This window comes from Sminthopsis crassicaudata, chromosome 2 (assembly GCF_048593235.1).
Source record: "Sminthopsis crassicaudata isolate SCR6 chromosome 2, ASM4859323v1, whole genome shotgun sequence".
NCBI classification, from domain to species: domain Eukaryota; kingdom Metazoa; phylum Chordata; class Mammalia; order Dasyuromorphia; family Dasyuridae; genus Sminthopsis; species Sminthopsis crassicaudata.
The window spans coordinates 470,512,858-470,534,699 of NC_133618.1; the positions used below are offsets into that span (position 1 = coordinate 470,512,858).

General features: G+C 33.0%; 1 protein-coding gene across 5 annotated transcripts in view; it reads left to right on the top strand.

Moving 5' to 3' along the window:
- Positions 1-21,842, top strand: part of RALGPS1 (Ral GEF with PH domain and SH3 binding motif 1) — a 652,627-nt gene that overhangs the window by 220,665 nt on the left and 410,120 nt on the right. For 4 of the 5 annotated variants that reach the window (XM_074293129.1, XM_074293134.1, XM_074293130.1 and 1 more), the window contains one exon: positions 10,407-10,499. The exons of the other annotated variant lie outside the window; for it this stretch is intronic. In XM_074293129.1, coding sequence (XP_074149230.1) covers positions 10,407-10,499 — 93 coding nt within the window. The remainder of the gene's footprint in view (positions 1-10,406; positions 10,500-21,842) is intronic. 5 annotated transcript variants of the gene reach the window in all.

The following is a 21,842-nucleotide window of genomic DNA, read 5'->3' on the forward strand; positions in this document are numbered from 1 at the left end:
ATGGTTTTTGAAAATGAGATGGACAGACTTTGGAATTTTAAAAAGCCATTTTTGAGTATAACATGGTTGATATTAGCAGACCAATTATTCCAAAATAGCATTTTACAAAATTGGCATTTGCTAAAACTATCATGAATTAATTCATTCTCTTACAATATTTGAAGGAGAATGTAAAAACATTTCAGGACCTGTGCATAAGAACATAGGCAAAAGCTCTTTCCATGATCAAAGTCGAAAGAGGCAAGTACTATTGTCTGTGAATATTTCAATTTTTATTTTTAATTTATTTTTAATATACATTGCTTTATGTTGGGAGAGAAAAATCAGAACAAAAGGAAAAATCCACATGAAAGAAAAAAAAAACAGAAAAAAGAAGTGCACATAGCATATATTGATTTATATTCAATCTCCATAAATTTTTTCTGGATGCAGATGGTATTTTCTATCCAAAGTCTATTGGGATTGCCTTGAATCACTGAACCATTGAGAAGAACCAAGTCTTTCATAGTTGATCATTACAAATTCTTGCTGTTATTGTACACAATGTATTCCTGGTTCTGCTTATTTTGTTCAGCATTACATAAACATTAGTTTATGTAAATCTTTCCAGGCCTTTCTAAAATCAGCTTGTTCATCAACTATAATATTCCATTAACTTCATATGCCATAACTTATTTAGCCATTCCCCAATTGATGGGCATCTGCTCATTTTTCATTTCTTTGCTACCATAGAAAGAGCTACTGCAAATATTTTTGAACATGTGAATCTTTTTACCTCTTTTATGATTTTTTTGGGATATAGATCCAATAATGGCACTGTTGGGTCAAAGTGTATGCATAGTTCTATAGCCTTTTGAGCATAGTTCCAAATTGCTCTCCAGAATGGTTGTTTTATTTCACAACTCTATCAAAAATTCATGTGCCCCAGTTTTCCCACATCCCTTCAACTTTTATTATCTTTTCCTGTCATCTTAGCCACTCTGAGAGGTGTGTAGTAGTATCTCAGAGTTGTTTTAATTTGCATTTCTCTAATCAAGAATGATTTAAAACATTTTTTCATATAACTCTAGATGACTTTAATTTCATCATCTGGAAATTATCTGTTCATATCTTTTGACCATTTATCTTTTGAAAAATGATTTATATTCTTATAAATTTGACAGAGTTCTTTATATATTTTAGAAATGAGACATTTATGAGAAACACTGGTGTAAAGGGCTGAAACTCTGAATAGGTGCACTGGAATTAGACAATTGAGCACTTAAGGCTAATTGACCTATTGGACTCTATTATGTTTGGAAAATGGCCCTTCCCACTATTCTGTGCAGGCTGGTGTATATAGATAATTGTAGGAGGGATTAGGGAGTGGAGTAAGACAAGCCAGAATCACTTTGGAGGAGAACGAGGAGAAGGGAGGCTATGGAGAGCTTGTGGCAGTTTCATCCTTCTCCTTTACTTCTTCCATTAACTAAGAATAAAGACCAAGGACTTTTACTTATCCTGACTCTGGCTGATTCTAAGGCATCCAGGGTGCTAACCTGGACTTCACACACTGGCTGTAAAGATTTTTCTCCCAGCTTTGTATTTCCCTTTTAAATTTGTTTCTGTTAGTTTTGTTTGTTAGTTTAATTTAATATAATCAAAATTGTCCATTTTGCCTTTCACAATGTTCTCTAGTTCTTTTTTGGTCATAAATTCCTTCTTTCTCCAAAGATCTGATAGATAAATTATTTCTTGCTCTTCTAATTTGCTTATGATATCAAATCATAAGCCCAAATCATATATTTTTGACCTTATTTTGACAAGGGATGTGAGATGTAGGTCTTTCTCAAGTTTGTGACATATTTTCCAGTTTTCCCAGCAATTTTTATCAAACAGTGAGTTCTTATTCCAGAAGCTGGAGTTTTTTTGTTTTTTGTTTGTTTGTTTGTTTTGTTTTGTTTTTTTGGGGGGGTGTTATCAAATACTAGATTGCTATAGGCATGGATTATTGTGTCATGTGTATCTAATCTATTCCAGTGATTCACTGCTCTATTTCTTAATCAGCACCAAATGGTTTTGATGACTGCTGCATTATAATAGAGTTTTAGATCTGGTACTGATAAGCTACTATCTTTTGTATTTTTTCATTAATTCCCTTGATATTTTTGACCTTTTGTTCTTTCAGATTAATTTTGTTATTATTTTTTCTGTTTCTATAAAATTTTTCTAATAAAATTAACCAAAGGTTTATCTATTTTGTTGGTTTTTTCATAAAATCAACTCTTAGTTTTATTAATTAGTTCGATAGTTTTTTTAATCTCTCCTTTGAGTTTCAGAATAATTGTTCTTTTTCTTGTTTTTTTAGTTGCATGCCCAATTCACTGATCTCCTCTGTCTCTATTTTATTCATGTAGCTATTTAGAGATATAAAATTTTCCCTAAGAACTGCTTTGGCTACATCCCATAGTTTTGTTATTTTGTCTCATTATTGTCATTCTCTTGGATGAAATTAAGGGTTCTTTCTGTGACTTGTTGTTTGATATTCTTTATAGTTAGATTATTTAATTTCCAATTGGTGTTTAGTCTGTCTTTCCATGGCCCTTTATTGAATATAATTTTTATCATATTGTGTTCTGAATAAGAAGCATTTACTATTTATGCCTTTCTGCATTTGATTGTGAGTTTTTTATGCTTTAATACTTGGTCAATTTCTATATTTCCCTCTATAATATTTTCTCCACTGTATATACTTTCATTTTCTCTCTCTATCCTGTTCTTATTAATGTTTTCTTTTTTTTTAACTCACTCTACCTACTACCTTATCTTCTATCACCCCTTGCCCCCTTTTCTTACCTTTTGTTTCCTTTTCTGCCTTTTCTTCTATCCTGTCCCCTCCCTTTTCTTTTTTATTTCTCTTCCTACTTCTTTATAGTGTTAGATAAATTTCTATACCCAACTGAATAATTGTTATTCCCTCTTAGAGCCAAAACTAATGAGATCAAGCTTCAGATAATGCCCATCCCCCTCTTTCCCCTTCCATTGTAATAGATCTTTTGCACCTCTTCATGTGAACTTATTGTCCCGTTATATTTCCCTTTTCCCCTTTTTCCACTACAGATTTTTTTTCTACCCTTTAATGTCCTTTTTTTTTGATATTATCACATCAGATTCCATTCACAACCACACCCTTCCATCCATGTGATGCCTCCCTCTGTCTGCTCCAGTAACAGATACAGTTCTCAAGAGTTACATATATCATTTTCCCATCCAGGAATGTAAACAGTTTAACCTTTAAATAATATATATTCCTCCCTGCCCTGTTTACCTTTCTATGCTTCTCTTGAGTCCTGTGTTTGAAGGTTAAATTTTCTGTTTAATTCTGTTCTTTTTTTTTTCATTAGAAATGATTGAAAATCTCTTCCTTTATTGAAAATTCATTGCTTTCCCTGAAAGATGATGCTTAGTCTTTCTGGATAGTTAATTTTTGGTTGTAACCTCAGGTCCTTTGCCTTCTGAAATATAGTATCCTAAGCCCTCTAATCTTGCATTGTAGAAGCTGATAGATCCTGGGTAATCCCTCAGTTGATTTTTTCTGGCAGCTTGCAATATTTTTTCCTTGAGATTGTAGTTCTGGAGTTTTGTAACAATGTTCTTTGGGGCTTTCTTTGTGGGATCTCTTTTAGAAGGTGATCAACGGATTCTTTCAATGACGATTTCCCACCCTGTTTCTAGAATATCAGGGCAGTTTTCCTTGATGATTTTTTGAAGAATGCTACTCCAGGCTTTTTTTTTTTGGTCATAGCTTTCAGGTAGAACAATAATTTTTAAATTGTCTCTCCTGGATCTATTATCCAAGTTGATTGTTTTTCCGGTGAGATATTTTACATTTTCTTCCACTTTTTCAGGTTTTTTAGTTTGTTTGATTGATTCTTAATGTCTCATAGAGTCATTAATTTCTATTTACCTTATTCTAGTTTTTAAAGTGTTATTGTCTTCTATTAGTCTTTGTATCTCTTTTTGCATTTGGTTAATTCTACTTTTCAAGGGATTGTTTTCTTCAGTGAATTTTTTTGCATTTGGCCTCTTGTGGTTTTTAAGGAATTGCCTTCTTTTTCCAAGCTGTTGACTCTCTTAGTCAAGTTGTATATCTCTTATTTCTTTTCTCATTTTTTCTTCTACTTCTCTTATTTGCCTTTTAAAGTCTTTTATGAGCACTTCCAAGAAGCCTCTTTGGGCTTAAGACCAATTCATATCATTCTTTGAGATTTCTTCTGTGGATGTTTTGTCCTTGTCTGAATTGGTGTTTTTGTCTTCTCTATTACCACTATTACCACAGTAGTTTTCTATGGTCAAGGTTCTTTTCTGTTTCTTGCTCATTTTCTTTCCTTTTCTTTTAATATTTCCTTTTTTTTTTTTTTTTTTTTTTTTTTTTTTTTAGTTTTATGGCCAAGCTCTGCTCTTGAGGTAAAGGAAATATTATTCTAAGCTTCCTGTGCAGTTTTGAGCCTTGGTTTTGAGCACAGGGGATAGCTTTAGAAAGAAGCCTGGTTTCCCAGAATTTGCCTCCTGAGCTGGTACTGAAGACTATTCCCACTGGTATGCTCTTCTATTGAGCCAAGACTGAAGGTGTCAGTTGCTGTTCTGCTGTGATTAAGATCATCTCAGTGGCTTTCCCAGACTCTCTCTGAGCTGGGTTTGAACACACTTTTCCTTCCAGTGAAACTGACCGTTCTTGAAGTTTTTACAATATATCTTGAACTGGAGAGTGTTCAGAGACTTGTTTCATGTGGTTTTCAGGGGAAACTGGGAAAGCTCAAGTAGCTTCTTGGCTTCACTCCACCACCTTGGCTCCACCTCCGAAAGTCTCTGTGATTATCTGTGAATATTCCATAAGAATGACAGGCTTTTTTCACAGTGACAGAAGCAGTTTTAGAGAACTACTAAAGTTTTAAAGAACTGGTACAATTGAAAACTTGAAAGAAATATCACTCAATTAAAGGTAATGCAAATGTAACTTGTGGAACAGAATCTGGAAAACAAAAGGATATTAGAAATTCTAGATTCCTTTAATTAGTCATATTTCAGAAATTCTTGATCTCTTTAATAAACATTTGAAATTATGAAGCTAAAAAGTTATAATGATTGAAGGGGTCAAAAATACAAAGAAAAATAATTTAAAATTCATTAAACATCTATATGTTAGAGGCTAATATTACAAAGAAGTTGGGGATAACTCCAGAAGAATAGGGAAAATTTCTGGTTGGCTATATGGTTATGATATTTCTAATCCAATAAAAACACAATTTGTATCAAATGCCAAATAGGCAGTTCATGTTCCATTATTATAACTAATTTCATAACAATTACATAAGTTACATCAAAGGCTATAATTAGATTCTAGTCTAGCTTTTAGTCTAGCTTCTCTGCAAAACATAAAAGCAATGGATTTTGGATAATATCCATAATAGCTGGCTTAAATGCTTCAAAGTGATATATGAATTACTATCAAGGAAACTTGCTAGTTTCTATTTTGATGTGATCCTGATCCCCTCTAATAAGAAACTAGAAGGTAATACATATGCAATTTCAAAGAGAAAATAGCAAAAATTTCTTGAAATATATACTAGTTACAGCTTATATCATTCAAAATGTCTATTGGCTAAGGAGAAAAAAAGAGTATGCTAAAAATTCCCAGGACTATAAAAAAACACCACTTTTTCAAATCACTTATTATTGAAGAAGTCATATAAAAACTCTGTAACATTTACAATATTCTTATTTGTTATTGCCAAGCCTTTAGTTCTGTCTCGTATTCATAGCTTGGTCATGTATTGCTAATGTGTAGAATGGATAAAAGCATATTAAGAATTCTAGAAGAATGAATATTTACATGAAAACTATAATATGTAAATATGTAAACCATATTACTGATACAATAATAACAAGAATTGGTGTAAATGTAGCATCTCCCACAAAGACACTTTAAACCCACTATATTCTGAATAGATCAGAATATGACTTTCACATCAAAGAGGGAGCCACTCCAAAATCATCAAGTTACTTGACTCTACTGAAAAACACTGAAGAACTACTTCCTCTCTTGGAAACATTTTTTTCATTGATATCAACATATTACTTAGACTCAATAAGTATGTAATTCTTAATATGTGCTGAGGGAAGAATACAGACAAAAGGGTCTGGACTTGAATCTGGAGGACAAATTAAAGCAATAGATGAAAGCAATTTTTGCAAATATTTTGTTCTTCTGCAGTGATGAGCATACAGCTATAAAATAGAAAGTTGAAATGATATATTTTAAGAATCTTGGCATGCTGAAGTCCTAGAATAGGAGTTATTAATCTTTTGGTATGCTGGTAAAGCCTGTGGACTCTTTCTCAGAATAATGTTTTGAAATGCACAAAATAGACTGAATAGGATTATGAGGAAAGCCAATTGAAATGTTGAAATACAATCATCAAAACATATTTTTTTAGAAATTCTAGGATTCCAGGTTAAGAATTTCAGATACAGAAAGCGTCTAACCAAGATACCATGCAATGTTAATGAAACACAGAGCTTGTTGCTCTATGGTATCTACAGAAAGATGGTCAGTTTTTCAATATAAAAGAGGAAGATTAATGATCAATGTTCTCAAAGCACATGACAAACAGATAAGATTTTACAGAAATACTTTTGGTACAATCAGACCTCTTTTCATAAGTTATAAAGTGTGACTATTGTTACTTACAATTGGATCTGTTAGAATTACTCAAAATTAGTGTATTTCTGGATAGAGTCTATGAAGGAACTAAGATCTAAGAATGGAATCAATAGGAACTAAAATGGTGAAATCTACATGAATTCAACTAAATATGTTGGTTTAATTCTTGTGAGTTAATTCAATTTAATTGTTAGATAAGGTACCTAACAAAGGGCTGGGTCTGTAAATTGATTTATAGAAATGAGAAGGGGATATATGATGGCAATTCAGAATCAGATCATTGCCACTAGACATACATAAAGATTATCCTTAAGGGTCCTGAATTTATTAATCAATGAAAATTATGAAGTGAAATGGTGGGAAGTGCAGCTGAAAGTTGCAAAAATTTCATATTTACCGGATTTCTAGAAAGAAAAAAATTAAGTATTTAGAATTATGTATTCATAGCTCAAGTACTTATTAAATTAATCTTTATAACTTAATATAACAAATCCCCATATTAAAAATACAAAGCCACAAAATATCTTTGAGAATTCAACAAATAAACTGAACTAAAGCTCCATTATATGCAGAACCATTGCCTTCAGTTGCTTGAATGTAATACTGATTCATATATTTTAAGGGCAGTGTTTTTTAAAAATTTATTTTATAATTATAACATTTTTTGACAGTACATATGCATAAGTAATTTTTTACAGCATTATCCCCTCCACCCCCTCCCCTAGATGGCAGGCATTCCCATAAATATGTTATAGTATATCCTAGGTACAATATATATGTGCAGAACCGAATTTTGTTGTTGTTGTTGCAAAGGAAGAATTGGATTCGGAAGGTAAAAATAATCTGGGGAGAAAAACAAAAAATGCTAATAGTTTACACTCATTTACCAGTGTTCCTTTTCTGGAAGTAGCTGATTCTGTCCATCATTGATCAATTGGAATTGGATTAGCTCTTCTCTATGTTGAAGATATCCACTTCCATCAGAATAATCCTCATACAGTATCATTGTTGAAGTGTATAATGATCTCCTAGTTCTGCTCATTTCACTCAGCATCAGTTGATGTAAGTCTCTCCAAGCCTCTTCATATTCATCCTGTTGGTCTTCTCTTACAGAACAATAAATAATATTCCATAACCTTCATATACCATAATTTACCCAACCATTCTCCAATTGATGGGCATCTGTTAATTTTCCAGTTTCTAGCCACTACAAAAAGGGCTGCCACAAACATTTTGGCACATATAGGTCCCTTTAAGGGCAGTGTTTTTTTTTTTTTAAATAAATGTTACTTTATTAAAATCCTCATTATCTTCAAATTGTATGTTATGAAAAGTTTTCAAAACAGAGATTTAATAGAAAAAATTGAAACCATATGTGTCATTCTTAGCATTCACTTTACTACTAAAGTTGTCACAAAGATGTTTTCAGTGAGTCTATACAAGATGACTTGACATCCCTTATACTTCTATTTGCAAAAACAAGAGTATTTACAAATATAATTAGTCATTTACAAATTTTATCCATCTGCAATAATTCAGAAAACATTATATATAAGTGAATAATGACTCTCTGAGCTCTGTCAAAAAAGAGAACAAAATAACAATAACAAATATAATGTTATAAATAATGATAATTATGCTTTTAAAAAAGGATGATAACAGGAAAGTGATTTGCCTTAGACTGATTTCTATCTGAAATCCATTGGAAAAAAATGAGACAGATGAAATTATATTAGCTCCCATTTCTGTAGGCTTAAAGTTTACAAACCTCTGGAAAATTATTAGAAGGAATAATTGATGCCTCTCAAATAATTGTTAAAAGTCAGAAGATACTTATGTAAAAATTAGAGCAAAAGGCAAAACTGTTCACATACTTGCTACAGGTATTTCATTTGTCACCAAAATCCCTTTCATTTAAGAAACATTTGTTAAGGCTTGTGTTAAAGAAACCTTTAGAGAAGAATAAAAATACAAGGAAATGCTATATTATGTGGTATAGTTAAGTACTTTGTGGCAGCTAGGTGGTGCAGTGGACAAAGCACTAGAATTGGAATCAGGAAGATTCTTCTTACTGAGTTCAAATTCAGCCTCAGACACTTACTAGCTGTATGAGCTTAAGCAAGTCATTTGCTCAATATCTCTGTCAAGACAACTCCAAATAGGATCACATAGAGTCAGACATGACTGGAAAAAACCAACTTAAATAATTAAATATTTCAGACATTCAGATATGAGAGTTCAATGTGATCTGAGCAGTCAGGATTAAATTGGGCTCTTAACTATGGGTAAGGATTTGGATGAGTGAAAAGGAGTAGGTAAATCATGCATATGTTATATCCTAAAGTGCTAATGGGATTCTGATGGAATGCCTTCGACCAGCATATATACTCACTTGTTGTAGGCAATCATATCTAATTCTAGTTTATTAACATTCCAGGGAATTGCTGGGTATATTATCCTGAAATATGAAACTTGGTAATAGTAAACAAAACATTTCTGTCTTCTTTATTTCATCTTCTTATCTAGTTGCCAAAATCACCTTCCTTTCACTAGTCTAACCATGATAATTCCTTGATCAAGGAACTTTAATGACTCCCTATTTCTCTTTGGACAAGGCACATAGTCATCAGCTTTCCATTTAAAGCCCATTACAGTCTAATTCCAGGCTTACTGAACATGGTTAGTCTTTGTCATAGACTCTATATTTTTGTTTGAATTATTTACCCCAATGTTAGCATTCTGTCTCTAACTTCTCTGGTTTTATAAAGCTACCCTGTATATCTAAAATGTACTCTTCTCCCCATCTTTGTTTTATATTATCCCAGCCCAGCTAAATGCATAGAGACCTATTACTAGAAAGATAGCCACCAAGGGAGGATTTTTATTTTTTGACAGTAGCAACTCTCTAAGACTGAATTTCAATCCATGGCTGAAAGGAATATCTATAGCCATAAAATCATATATCCTTGAATAGTGAAATTAATTTAGCTTAAAGATTTTGATAACTAGAAAGATTCTGCCCTATCTCTGAATTTTTCAGTATGGATATTGTACTAAGTTTGACTATTCCTTCTCTACCTCCTGCCCCTTTCCCATCAACCTAGTTTGCATATCAGGATAAGAAATTTATCTGACTTTGAATCCAAAGTATTCTTTGTAGCCTGGGACACAGTATAAAGAAATAGGACAAATGATTAGTGTAATGGGATATTGTGTTGTCAGCTGAAATGTATTACTACATTTTAATAAAATGTTTCCTTAGGCATTCCTATCATTTACTGAGTGTTTTGGTAACCAGAGACAACTCACTTTAGTATTTTTAGCATAATGAGAATGTTTGTTTTCAAAATTCTAGTATCACACTGTTTAAACTTGTTTGAAAGGAAAACATAAGACTCTCACTATGTTCTTCCTAGGAAAAACAGACCCCTATCCAGGACTTTGAATTATTAGCTTATGATATTCTAAAAATATGGAAATGCAAGCTTATTTTGCAGTGATTGGGGAGCAGTGCTATTTTCTATGGATTTCCTAGAATGTAGTCTTTCTGTGAATTTTTGCTCATTTTAGCTGGATTTTGGGAAAAGGACATTTAGCAATATTTTATTTTAGGGATATAATTTTTAGGTATGTTGTTTTAGCAAAAAAAAAAAAAAGAAATAACCTATTTATGTTTTTTTTGTTTGTTTGTTTATTTTTTTAGAAACTTCTGGAACTCAACAATCTTCATTCTCTCATGTCTGTGGTATCAGCATTACAGAGTGCACCCATTTTTAGACTGACAAAAACATGGGCTGTGAGTTATTCCTCTTATTTCCATTTCTCTATTTGGAGGAAATAAATGACTACTTTTTGTTTAATAATCACGAAGTGAGAAATAACTTTTTTGTGATATTGGGCAAGTCATTTAACCTTTCTGGATTTTCCAAGTTTGATATTTTATGTTGTAAGATTCTTTCCAGTTCTAACAGTATGTATGCTAAGATTCTAGTTGGCTTTCCTCTGGTTTTAGCATTTAGTGTTTTAAGAACTCTTCAGGTTATGATTTAAATAACTTTTTGCCTTTAATATTCTGTGTTCTGTGATCTTACTGGAAGCCAAAAACTGATTATAGATTACTACCCTATCAGCAAGGATACTATTTTCCTATTTTCTCCATGATTTACGTACATCAAGGAATCCAAAGGACTGAATTACTTTTCTAAAATCTGGGATGCTGGTGTTCAGCAATTTTATGAGGGCCCTGTGTTTGCTTTCAAGAATATTACTTTTTTTCTTTTGTTTTTTTATGTTTTGTGAGGCAATTAGGGTTAAGTGACTTGCCCAGGATCACACAGCTAATAAGTGTTAAGTATCTGAGTCAAATTTTTAATCAGGTCCTGCTGACTCCAAGGCTAGCATTCTTCTACACTGCACCATCTAGCTGCCCCTTGCTTTAAAAAATCTTTCAAAGAAATCAATATTAATGAAGGAAAACAGGGACTTTTGAGCAGGAAGTCCAGTGATTAAATATCATATGGCACAAAAGGTAGTCAGCTTCAAATGGATAAATTAATTCCACTAACATTTATTAAATGCTTACTATATACAAGGTCTTATAGTAAGGATTAGGAAAGGAACACAAAGATGAAAAGAAATATATCCCATGTCTTCATAGTCTAAGATCTATAATCTCAAAATACAACTGATTATAATATGAGACAGAATGCTATAAGAGATACAGAGTGTCCAAGAGATAGAAGAAAAGATAAATGGGCGTTTCAGAAATATGACAGGAAACCTCTAGATAGTAAGTGGGAGTGGAGACATCTAGTAAGACTTTAATAAGGATATGACAGCTAACCATGACCTTAAATAAAAGCTAGATATCACCAGAAAAGAAATGAAGACTATGTTCCAGTCATAACATATGGCCCATGTGAATTCTTGGAGGTGAAAGGATACTATGAAGTTAGAGGAAATGAATGGTCTGGTTTGGCAAGAACAGAGTGCTGGTAAAATGTACATTAGAGCTAGAATGTGACATGACTAGAAATTTTTGTGTTAGAATATAGACAAAGAGCTCCTGATTGCCTTGGGGAAGGGGATTACCATAGTTAGATATATGTATTATGTTTTTATTTTCTTGTTGTTGTTATTGAGGCAGCTATATGAAGAATGGAAAAGGGAAAGCAGACAAAAGATTGTTAAAATAATTCAGGGAGAAGTGAAAAGCCTGATCTACTGTGTCTCAGTAGGGAAGATATCAATAAGTGGTATTTTGCCATTGTAGAATTGACAAAATTTTGCAGATTATTGGAAAGGGGTGAATGAGACAAATGGAAAGAGGAGAATCAAAGATAATTCCAAGGCCAGGTCATAATAAGGGTAAAATACAGGTCTGGTAGGGATAATGTCATAGTGAGATAGAAGGACAAGAACTTGGAGTTGGAGTCTCATGTGTATATAATTTGAAATTGAATTTTGTGTTCTGTTGTGAATGAATTTTAAAATACCTAAAATTTTCTTTCTCCCACATGATTTAGCATAATACTATCAATAAGGAAAAATAATTTTTGTCACTTTAATGGTCAGTCTCACTATCCAAGCTGTAACTTTGCCACATAGTTCTGCAGCTTTATTTTGTTTTAATGTTAAACTTAGGTAATACAAATTAAAATTAGTATTTTTATATACAAAGTAGAACAGAAAAAGTGAATTATACCTGAATCTATAAATATCTATTATGTACAGCTTGCTTTTCTTTTTAAGAATATGATAAATTCAATATATGACTATCAAAACTGTCCTGTTTTGTTTCCTTCCAGTCTTCCTTCTGTTCTTTTCTGATTAATATAAGGGATTTAATGATCACCTATTCTCTCTTTCTTTTTTTTGGGAGGGGAATGAACAGCCCTATCACTATCCCTTACCCAACTGAAAGAAAGGAAACACCCTCATAACAAATATGCTTTGATCAAACAGAATAAATTCATGTACAGATCATATTGAAAGTATACATCTCATTGCACACTTGGAGTTCACCACCTCTCTATTGTCAGGAGACGGGGAAAATTGTTTTTGAAATTGTTGTTGTACATATATTCATAGGATCTTAGGATATTAGATTTGAAAGGAATAGTAAAGGTCATCTAGTCTAAACTTCTCACTTTACATTTTCCTTAAAACTGACAACTGGAGAGTAAATGTGATTTGCTTGTAGTCACATAGCTAGTTAAGTGCCAGAACCAACAACAGAGAGGGATGGCCAATATATGGGTTTATTCTACTTTACTTTCAATGTTATTTTTCTCATACAATGTTGTTGGTATTATATAAAATGTTCTGATTCTGTTCATTTCACTTACAACAGTTTATACTGCTTTCCCCAGGATTCTTTGAAACTGTCATTTTCATAATTTCTTATGGTATAGTATTCTATTTTATTCATACACCATAAATTTTCAACCATTCCTTAATTGATAGTCATTACATTAGATTTTAGTTCTTTCCTATCACAAAAGGAGTAGCTATATCTTTTTGTATGGATGGATCCTTTCTTTCTTTGATCTCATTAGGATGTTGGTCTAATTATGGTATAACAGAGTCAAAGGGCATATATAGTATAATGACTTATTGAATATTGCTCCAGATTCTTTGCAGCAAGTTTGAGAGCTTATATTTCTGACCATGTGAAAATTTTTTTAGGGTCATAGAATATTAGATTTGGAAGGAACATTATATAATACAGGTCCAGTACTCTGTCCATGGTGCCATTTAGCTGCCTCTAATTAACACCCGGCATTATGTAAAGAACTCTGTATAAGGTCTAAGAAAAAAAAAAATTTTTTTTTAAATGATACATTCTCTGCCCTTAAGGAACTTTCAGAGGGAGAAGAGATCATGTGCACTGATAGGTACACAATAGGAGCTACTAGGCCAGGCTACTCCACAGTGGGCAAGCAGCCAACACTTTTGACCACAGCACAGAAAGTCAGTAATTCCAAAAATCTTAGGACAGTGTTCCCTGGATCCCAGGAGCAGAATTCAACTTTTTAAAATGAGCAAAAAAAAGAGTGACAAGGAAGATTAAAATACATGCTCAGATAAGGACAACTCTGTTGAAACACCTACATGTGAAATTTCAAAGGAGGATATGAAATGATCTCAAGCCCAAAAAAGTCTTCTTGGAAGAGTTCAAAAAAATTTTAAAAATCAAATAAGATAGAAGAAAAACTGAATTATGCAAGAGAATTATGAGAAAAAAAATGAACAGCTTGTAAAAGGAACCACAAAAAACTGGCTCAAGAAAACATAAAAATTAGAATTGGCTAAATGGTGGGAAAATCTATTGAAAAGAACAATTCTTTTAAAACTAGAATTGACCAAATGGGAAAGGAGGTACAAAAGCTAACAAGAAAATAATTCACTAAAAATAGAATTTGCCAAGTGGAAGTTAATGACTTAATAAGACATCAAGAATCAGTCAAACAAAATCAAGAATGAAAAAGTAGAAGAAAAAGTACAGTATCTCATTGAAAACACGGTTGACTTGGAAAACAATTCCAAGAGAGATAATTTAAGAATTATTAGACTACTTAAAACCACGATCTTAAACAGAGCCTAACCAGCATCTTTCAAGAAATTATCATGGAAAACTGCGCTGATATCCTAGAAACAGAAATGTAAAGAATCATTAAAGAATTCACTAACCTCCTAAAAGGTATCCCAAAACCAAAGCTCCAAGGAATGTTGTAACCAAGGAGAAAATACTGCAAGCTGTCAGGAAAAAAAAAACAAACATCAAGGGGCTACAGTTAAGATTACCAAGGATTTAGCAGTTACTACATTAAAAGATCAGAAGGCTTGGAATATAATATTCTGGAATGCAAAAGAGCTTGGATTACAACCAAAAATTGACTGCACAGCAAAACAGAACATAATATTTCTGGGGGTAAAAATTAGCATTCAATGAATAGGGAACTTTTAAACTTTCCTGCTAAAATGACCAGAACTGAATAGAAAGTTTGATCTTTAAGTACAATACTGAAGAGAAACATAAAAAGGTAGATGGGAAAGAAAAACCCCACACAGTATTCAATAAGGTTAAACTGTTAAATCCCTTCATGGGAAGATGATGCTTGTTAATCTTTTTAAAAAATTATTGTTTATTTATTTATTTTATTTTTTGAGCTATGTTTTATTTTTTACATTTTTAAAATTAATTTTATAATTAAACTTTTTTTGACAGTACATATGCATGGGTAATTTTTTTACAACATTATCCCTTGCACTCACTTCTATTCCGAATTTTCCCTCCTTCCCTCCACCCCCTCCCCTAGATGGCAGGCAATCCCATACATGTTAAATGTGTTATAGTATATCCTAGATACAATATATGTGTGCAGAACCAAATTTCTTGTTGCACAGGAAGAATTGGATTCAGAAGGTAAAAATAACCAGGGAAGAAAAACAAAAATGCAAGCAGTTTACACTCATTCCCAGTGTTCCTTCTCTGGATATTGCTTATTCTCTCCATCAATTGGAATTGAATTAGATATTCTCTTTGTTAAAGATATCCACTTCCATCAGAATACATCCTCATATAGTATCATTGTTGAAGTGTATAATGGTCTCCTGTTTCTGCTCATTTCACTCAGCATTAGTTCATGTAAGTCTCTTCAAGCCTCATTTATCTTCTCTTTCTCTATTTTATTCAAGTAAGCCTCTAAAGATATAAAATTTCTCCTTATTACTGCTTTAGCTGCATCCCACAAATTTTGATATGATGTCTCATCACTGTCATTATCTTGAGTGAAATTATTGTGCCTATAATTTGCTGTTTTACCCAATCATTCTTTAAGATGAGATTATTTAGTTTCCAATTACTTTTTGATCTATTTACCCCTAACTTTTTGTTGAATGTAGTTTTTATTGCATCATGACCTGAAAAGAAAGCATTTACTATTTCTGCCTTCCTACATTTAATTTTGAGATCTTTATGTCCTAATATGTGGCCAATTTTTGTAAAGGTTCCATGAACCATTCAGTTTTCTCCAAAGATCTATCATACCTAATTTTTCTAATATTCTATTTACCTCTTTAACTTATTTCTTATTTGTTTTGTGGTTTGATTTATCTAATTCTGAGAGTGCAAGGTTGAGATCTCCCACTATTATAGTTTTGCTGTCTATTTCTTCTTGCAACTCTCTTAACTTCTCCTTTAGGAAGTTAGATGATATACCACTTGGTGCATATATGTTTAGTATTGATATTGCTTCATTGTCTATGCTACCCTTTAGCAAGATATAGTTTCCTTCCTTATCTCTTTTAATTAGATCAATTTTTGCTTTTGCTTGATCTGAGATAAGGATGGCTCCCCCTGCTTTTTTGACTTTACCTGAAGCATAATAGATTCTGTTCCAGGCTTTTACCTTTACTCTATATGTATCTCCCTGCTTTAAATGTGTTTCCTATAAACAACATATTGTAGGGTTCTGACTTTTGATCCAGTCTGCTATCTGCTTCTGCTTAATGGGAGAGTTCATCCCATTCACATTTATAGTTAAAATGACTAATTCTGTATTTCTTGCCATTATAATATCTCCATATTATGCTTTTTTTCCTTGCTCCCCCTTACCTCCTTCTCCAGTATTAAACTTATGGGCCCCACTTATGTCATGCAGCTCTCCCACTTTAGGATCCCTCTGTCCTCCCTTTAAATACTTTCCCCTTCTTGTACCCTTCCCTTATTACTCTTTTACTTTTCCCTTTTTCTCTCCCACTTTTTAATGAGGTGAGAGAGAATTCTCTGTAAAACAAATATGTCAATTATTTTGTCTTTGAGCCAACTCTGATGAGAGTAAGATTCCCCCTCTCTAACTTCCCTCAGATATGATAGGTTTTCTTTACCTCTTCGTAGGATGTAGTTTCCCTCTTTTTATCTCCCCTTTTCCTTTTTTTCTGATACTATCCCCTTTCCATTTCTATTTCCCTTTTTTATGTTATATCAGTAAAATCAAATCTTACATGTGGACTTTATGTATATCCACAACAGAAATACAGTTCTAAAGAGTTCCTTTTACCTTTTTCTGCTTCTCTTATTTGGAGATCAAACTTTTTATTTTTTTCCTTAGAAACAAATGAAATTCATCTGTTTCATTAAATGTTCATCTTCTTCCATGGAAGAAAATGCTCAGCCTAGCTGGGTAGTTTATTCTTGGTTGTATTCCAAGTTCTTTTGCCTTTTGGAATATCAGATTCCAGGCCCTTCGATCCTTTAGTGTGGATGCAACCAGATCTTGTGTGACCCCTATTGTGGCACCTCAATATTTGAATTGTTTTTTCCTGGCTGCTTATAATATTTTTTCCTTAGTCTGATAGTTTTGAAATTTGGCCACAATATTCCATGGAGTTTTTTTTTTTTTTTTAAGGGTCTTTTTCAGAAGGTGTTCAATGAATTCTTTCAATGCCTATTTTCCCTTCTGGTTCTGTTACTTCTGGGCAGTTCTCTTTGATGATTTCCTGTAAAATAGTATCTAGGTTCTTTTTTTCATTATAATTTTCTTGAAGTTCAATAATCTTCAGATTATCTCTCCTAGATCTGTTTTCCAGGTCTGCTGCTTTTCCAAGTAGATATGAAATATTTCTTTCTATTTTTTTTTTTTTTTTTTTGCTTGACTGATTCTTGATGTCTCAGGGAATCATTCATTTCTATTTGTTCAGTTCTGATTTTTAATGAGTTATTTTCTTCATTAGCTTTTTTTACTTCTTTTTGTATATGTCCAATTGAGTTTTTAAATGAGTTGTTTTGCTCTATGGAATTTTTTTCCATTTCACTAAATTTTTTTTAGTGAGTTATTTTCTTTTTCTAATTCACAAATTCTGTTTCCCTGCACTTCCTGTGAGTTTTTTACTTTTTCCAATTCACCTTTCAAGAAGTTGTTTACCTTTTCCAGGTCATCTTTCAAGAAGTTGTTACTCTCTTGCATAGTTTCTCTTTCTTTTCCCCATTTTTCTTCTAGCTCTTTTAAGATTTTTAATAGTCTCTTCTAGGGGAGCCTTTTGTGTTGGGGACCAATAGTTGTCTGGAAACTGTCTGCTATTAGTCTCCTCAGGGTTGAAAACCTGCTCTCTTTCTGTAAAGAAGCTATCAAACGTCCTTTTAATTTTTTTACTCATTTTTAAAAGTCTGTAGGGTCTGCTTTCAGGGCCAGGAGGTTACCAGTTTCCTCTGCAGAACAGGGATAGATGTATGGATGGCCTGCCAACCAGCTACAAAGAATGGCCAGGTACGTGAGTACTCTTCCCCAAAGGAAGTGACTCAGGTCTACACAGCCCAGCTGTGGGGGATGCCCTGGTAAGAACCCCGCTGTGCGCATTAACGACTGCCCTGAGGCAAGAGTCTGAGCAGTGAAAGTGTCACTACCCCAATCCAAAGCTGGCTGTGGGGCTGTGGGTATTAGCAACTGACCAGCTGAATAGCTCTGCACAGACTGGAAATGTCTCTGCCCAGGAAGCACAGTTACTTTGCCGAAGTTCTGTTGCCCCAGGGCTGCACCCAACTGCCATGTAGATTTGCAGCTGCCCTGGACATTCTTCAGCTTGCAGATACACAGTTGTGCTGGTCTATGCTGAGTCACTTCCAGGTTGGGGGGTACAGTTCTGGCGTACTGGGGAGCTTTACAATCAAGGCAAAGCAGTCAGCCTATGGCAGGGTCATTTCCACTGCTCTTCTAGCCACAGAGGCTACCCCCGTCCCTGGTTCGCTCAGGACACCAGACTTTCCTATCTCCATGCCTGCCACTGGTCTGTTCCCACCTCTCAGGACAAACCTGCTCTGGCAGTCTTCCAGATTATCTTCAACTGGTAAATTGTTGCACCTTTAATCTTCATGACATTTCACCAGTCAAGCACTATTTTTGAGGCTAAATTCAAAGATTGGTAGTGAGGACATGAGAGGAGTTTAAAGAGTGTGTGCCTTCTCCACCATCTTCCTTGTAAATCTTAAGAACTGTATTTGTATTAGGGCAGTTAGAAGGAAAATACTTAGAGGGTATGGTTATAAGTTAATATATTTGACTTTGATATGATGATAAAGGAATTAAGGAGTGAGATAAAGGATTGTACTGGGAGAAGAGGATAGGGGAAAGCAGAACAGGATAAATTATATCATAGAAAGACTTACTACATTAGATGGAAAGGAGGGAAAGAGTTTGCACCTTACGCTAATTAAATCTGACCTGGAGAGAAAATTGGATAGAGAAATCTTTCTTACCATATAGGGAAGTAGGAAAAGAAAGGGGAAAGAAAAGGAACATGAGGCTTTTAGAAAGGCAGATATTAATGAGGGCACAAGTAGGAGGAAAAAGGAAAAAAGGGAAAGAAAAAGGAGGGAGCTTTTATAAGGGGAGCAGTTGGGGAAGGCAGTGATCAAAAACAAAATATTGGTGAGGGGGGATAGGGTGAAAGGAAAGAGAAAATTATAACAAAGGAGGAAAATAGGATGGAAGGAAATATACAGTTAATAATCACAATTGTGAATGTGAATATATGAACTGTCATAAAACAAAAGTGAATAGAAGAGTGGAATAAAAACAAGAATCCTTGGCTAAGATGACAGGAAAAGATAATGATGAATGTTGGAGAGGATGTGGAAAAATTGGGTCACCAATACATTGGTGGTGGAGTTGTGAAATGATCCAACCCTTCTGGAGAGCAATTTGGAACTATGACCAAAGAGCTATCAAACTGAATACTTGTTGATCCAGCAGTGTTTCTACTGGACTTATACCCCAAAGAGATCTTAAAGGAGGGAAAGGGACCCACATGTGCAAAAATGTTTGTGGCAGCCCTTTTTCTAGTGGCAAGAAACAATCAGAAGATTGAAATAAGAAGTGGCAAGAATGGTATATGAATGTTGTGGAATATTATTATTCTATAAGAAATGATCAGCAGGATGATTTTGGAGAGGCCTGGAAAGACTTACATGAACTGATGCTAATTGAAATAAACAGGAGATCATTGTACATGGCAACAAGATTATATGATGATCAATTCTAATGGACATGGCTCTTTTCAGCAATGAGATGATTCACACCAATTCCAATTGTTCAGTAATGAAGAGAGCCATCTATATATACCCAGAGAGAGATTGTGGGAACTGCATTTGATTGTGAGGCTTTTATGCCCTAATACAAGGTCAATTTGTGTAAAAGTTCCACTGAGAAAAAAAATGTATATATATTTTAAAATCTGCACTAACTTTTCTCCAGGGGTCTATCGTTATGTAACTTTAACATAGAATTTTCACTTTTTTGTTGTTGTGTGCTTGCATTTTATTTTCTTTCTCATTTCCTTTTTGATTTTTCTTGCAAGCAAGATAATTGTATAACCATTTATGCATATATTGGATTTAATATATATTTTACCATGTGTAACATATATTGGATTACTTGCCATCCAGGGAAGGTGGGGGGGAAGGGGGAAAAATTGAAACACAAGGTTTCACAAGGGTAAATGTTGAAATTATCCATGCATATGTTTTGAAAATAAAAAGGCTTAATAAAAAATAGAATGCTATAATAAGTTGTTTACAAGAAACATTTAAAGCAGAGATATACACACAGAGTAAAGGCAAAAGGATGGAGCAAAATATATTATGCTTCAGCTGTAGTAAAACAAAAAAGCAGGAGTAGTACTGATCTCAGACAAAGAAAAAGCAAACATAGATCTAATTAAAAGAAACAAGGAAGGCAATTGCATCATGTTAAAAGGTACCATAGGCAATGAAGTAATATCATAAATGTATCAAGTAGCATAGCATCCAGATTCTTAGAGGAGAAAGTAAGTAAATAACAGGAAGAAATGGACAGCGAAACTATACTAGTGGTGGACCTCAACCTCCCCATCTCAAACTAGATGAATCTAACCATAAAATAAACTAAAAATAAATTAACGAAGTGAATCAAAATTTTAAAGTTACATAACGATAGACCCCTGGAGAAAAGTTAGTGCAGATTTTAAATATATATATATATATATATATATATATATACATATATATATATATGTATATATATATATATATATATATACATTTTTTTCTCAGTGGAACTTTTACACAAATTGACCTTGTATTAGGGCATAAAAGCCTCACAATCAAATGCAGAAAGGCAGAAATAATTACATGCATCCCTTTTAGATAATGATGCAATAAAAATTATGTGTAATAAAAAGCCATGCAAGAATAGACTAAAATCCAATTGGAAGCTAAATAATCCAATCCTAAAAAATGAGTTGGACCAAGCAACAAATCCTAGAAACGATCAAAGATTTTACCAAAGAAAAATGACCAAAAGAAAATGAGACAACATACCAAAATATGAGATATAACCAAAGCATTACTTAGGGGAAATTTTATATCCCTAAATGCTTACATGAACAACATAGAGAAAGAACAAAAAAGAGATCAATTATTTGGATAGAAAAAGAAGAAATTTAAAATCCCAAATTAAATATGAAATCAGAAAGTCTGAAAAAATAGAGATTATTAAATTGAAAATAAAATCATTTATTAATTAATAACAAATATAAAACTAAGACCTATCATTGTGGAAAAGCCAATAAAATAGATAAACCTTTGATTATATAGATTTTTAAGAAGAGAGAAGAAAACCAAATTACGAGTATAAATAATGAAAGGGGTGAATTCAACTCTATAGCAATAAATCTGGAAAACTAAATGAAATGCATTAATATTTATAAAAATATAAATTGCTCAGATTAACAGAAGAGGGAATAAAATACTTAAATAAACCCATTTTAGAAAAAGAACTTGAACAAACCATCAATGAACTCCTTAAGAAAAAATCTCTAGGGCCAGATGAATTTACAAGTGAATTCTACCAAACATTTAAAGAACAGTTAATTGATTATATAATTGATTATATCAATAATGAAACTAATAGAAATCATGTGATTATCTCAATAGAAACAGAAAGAGTTTTTTACAAAGCACTGCACCATTTCCCATTTAAAACATTAGAGAGTATAGGGGGAAATGGAGAATTCCTGAAAATAATGAGTAGAACTATCTAAAACAATGAAAAAAACATAGATTGACATCTCATATTATATATCAGGATAATGTCAAAAGAGG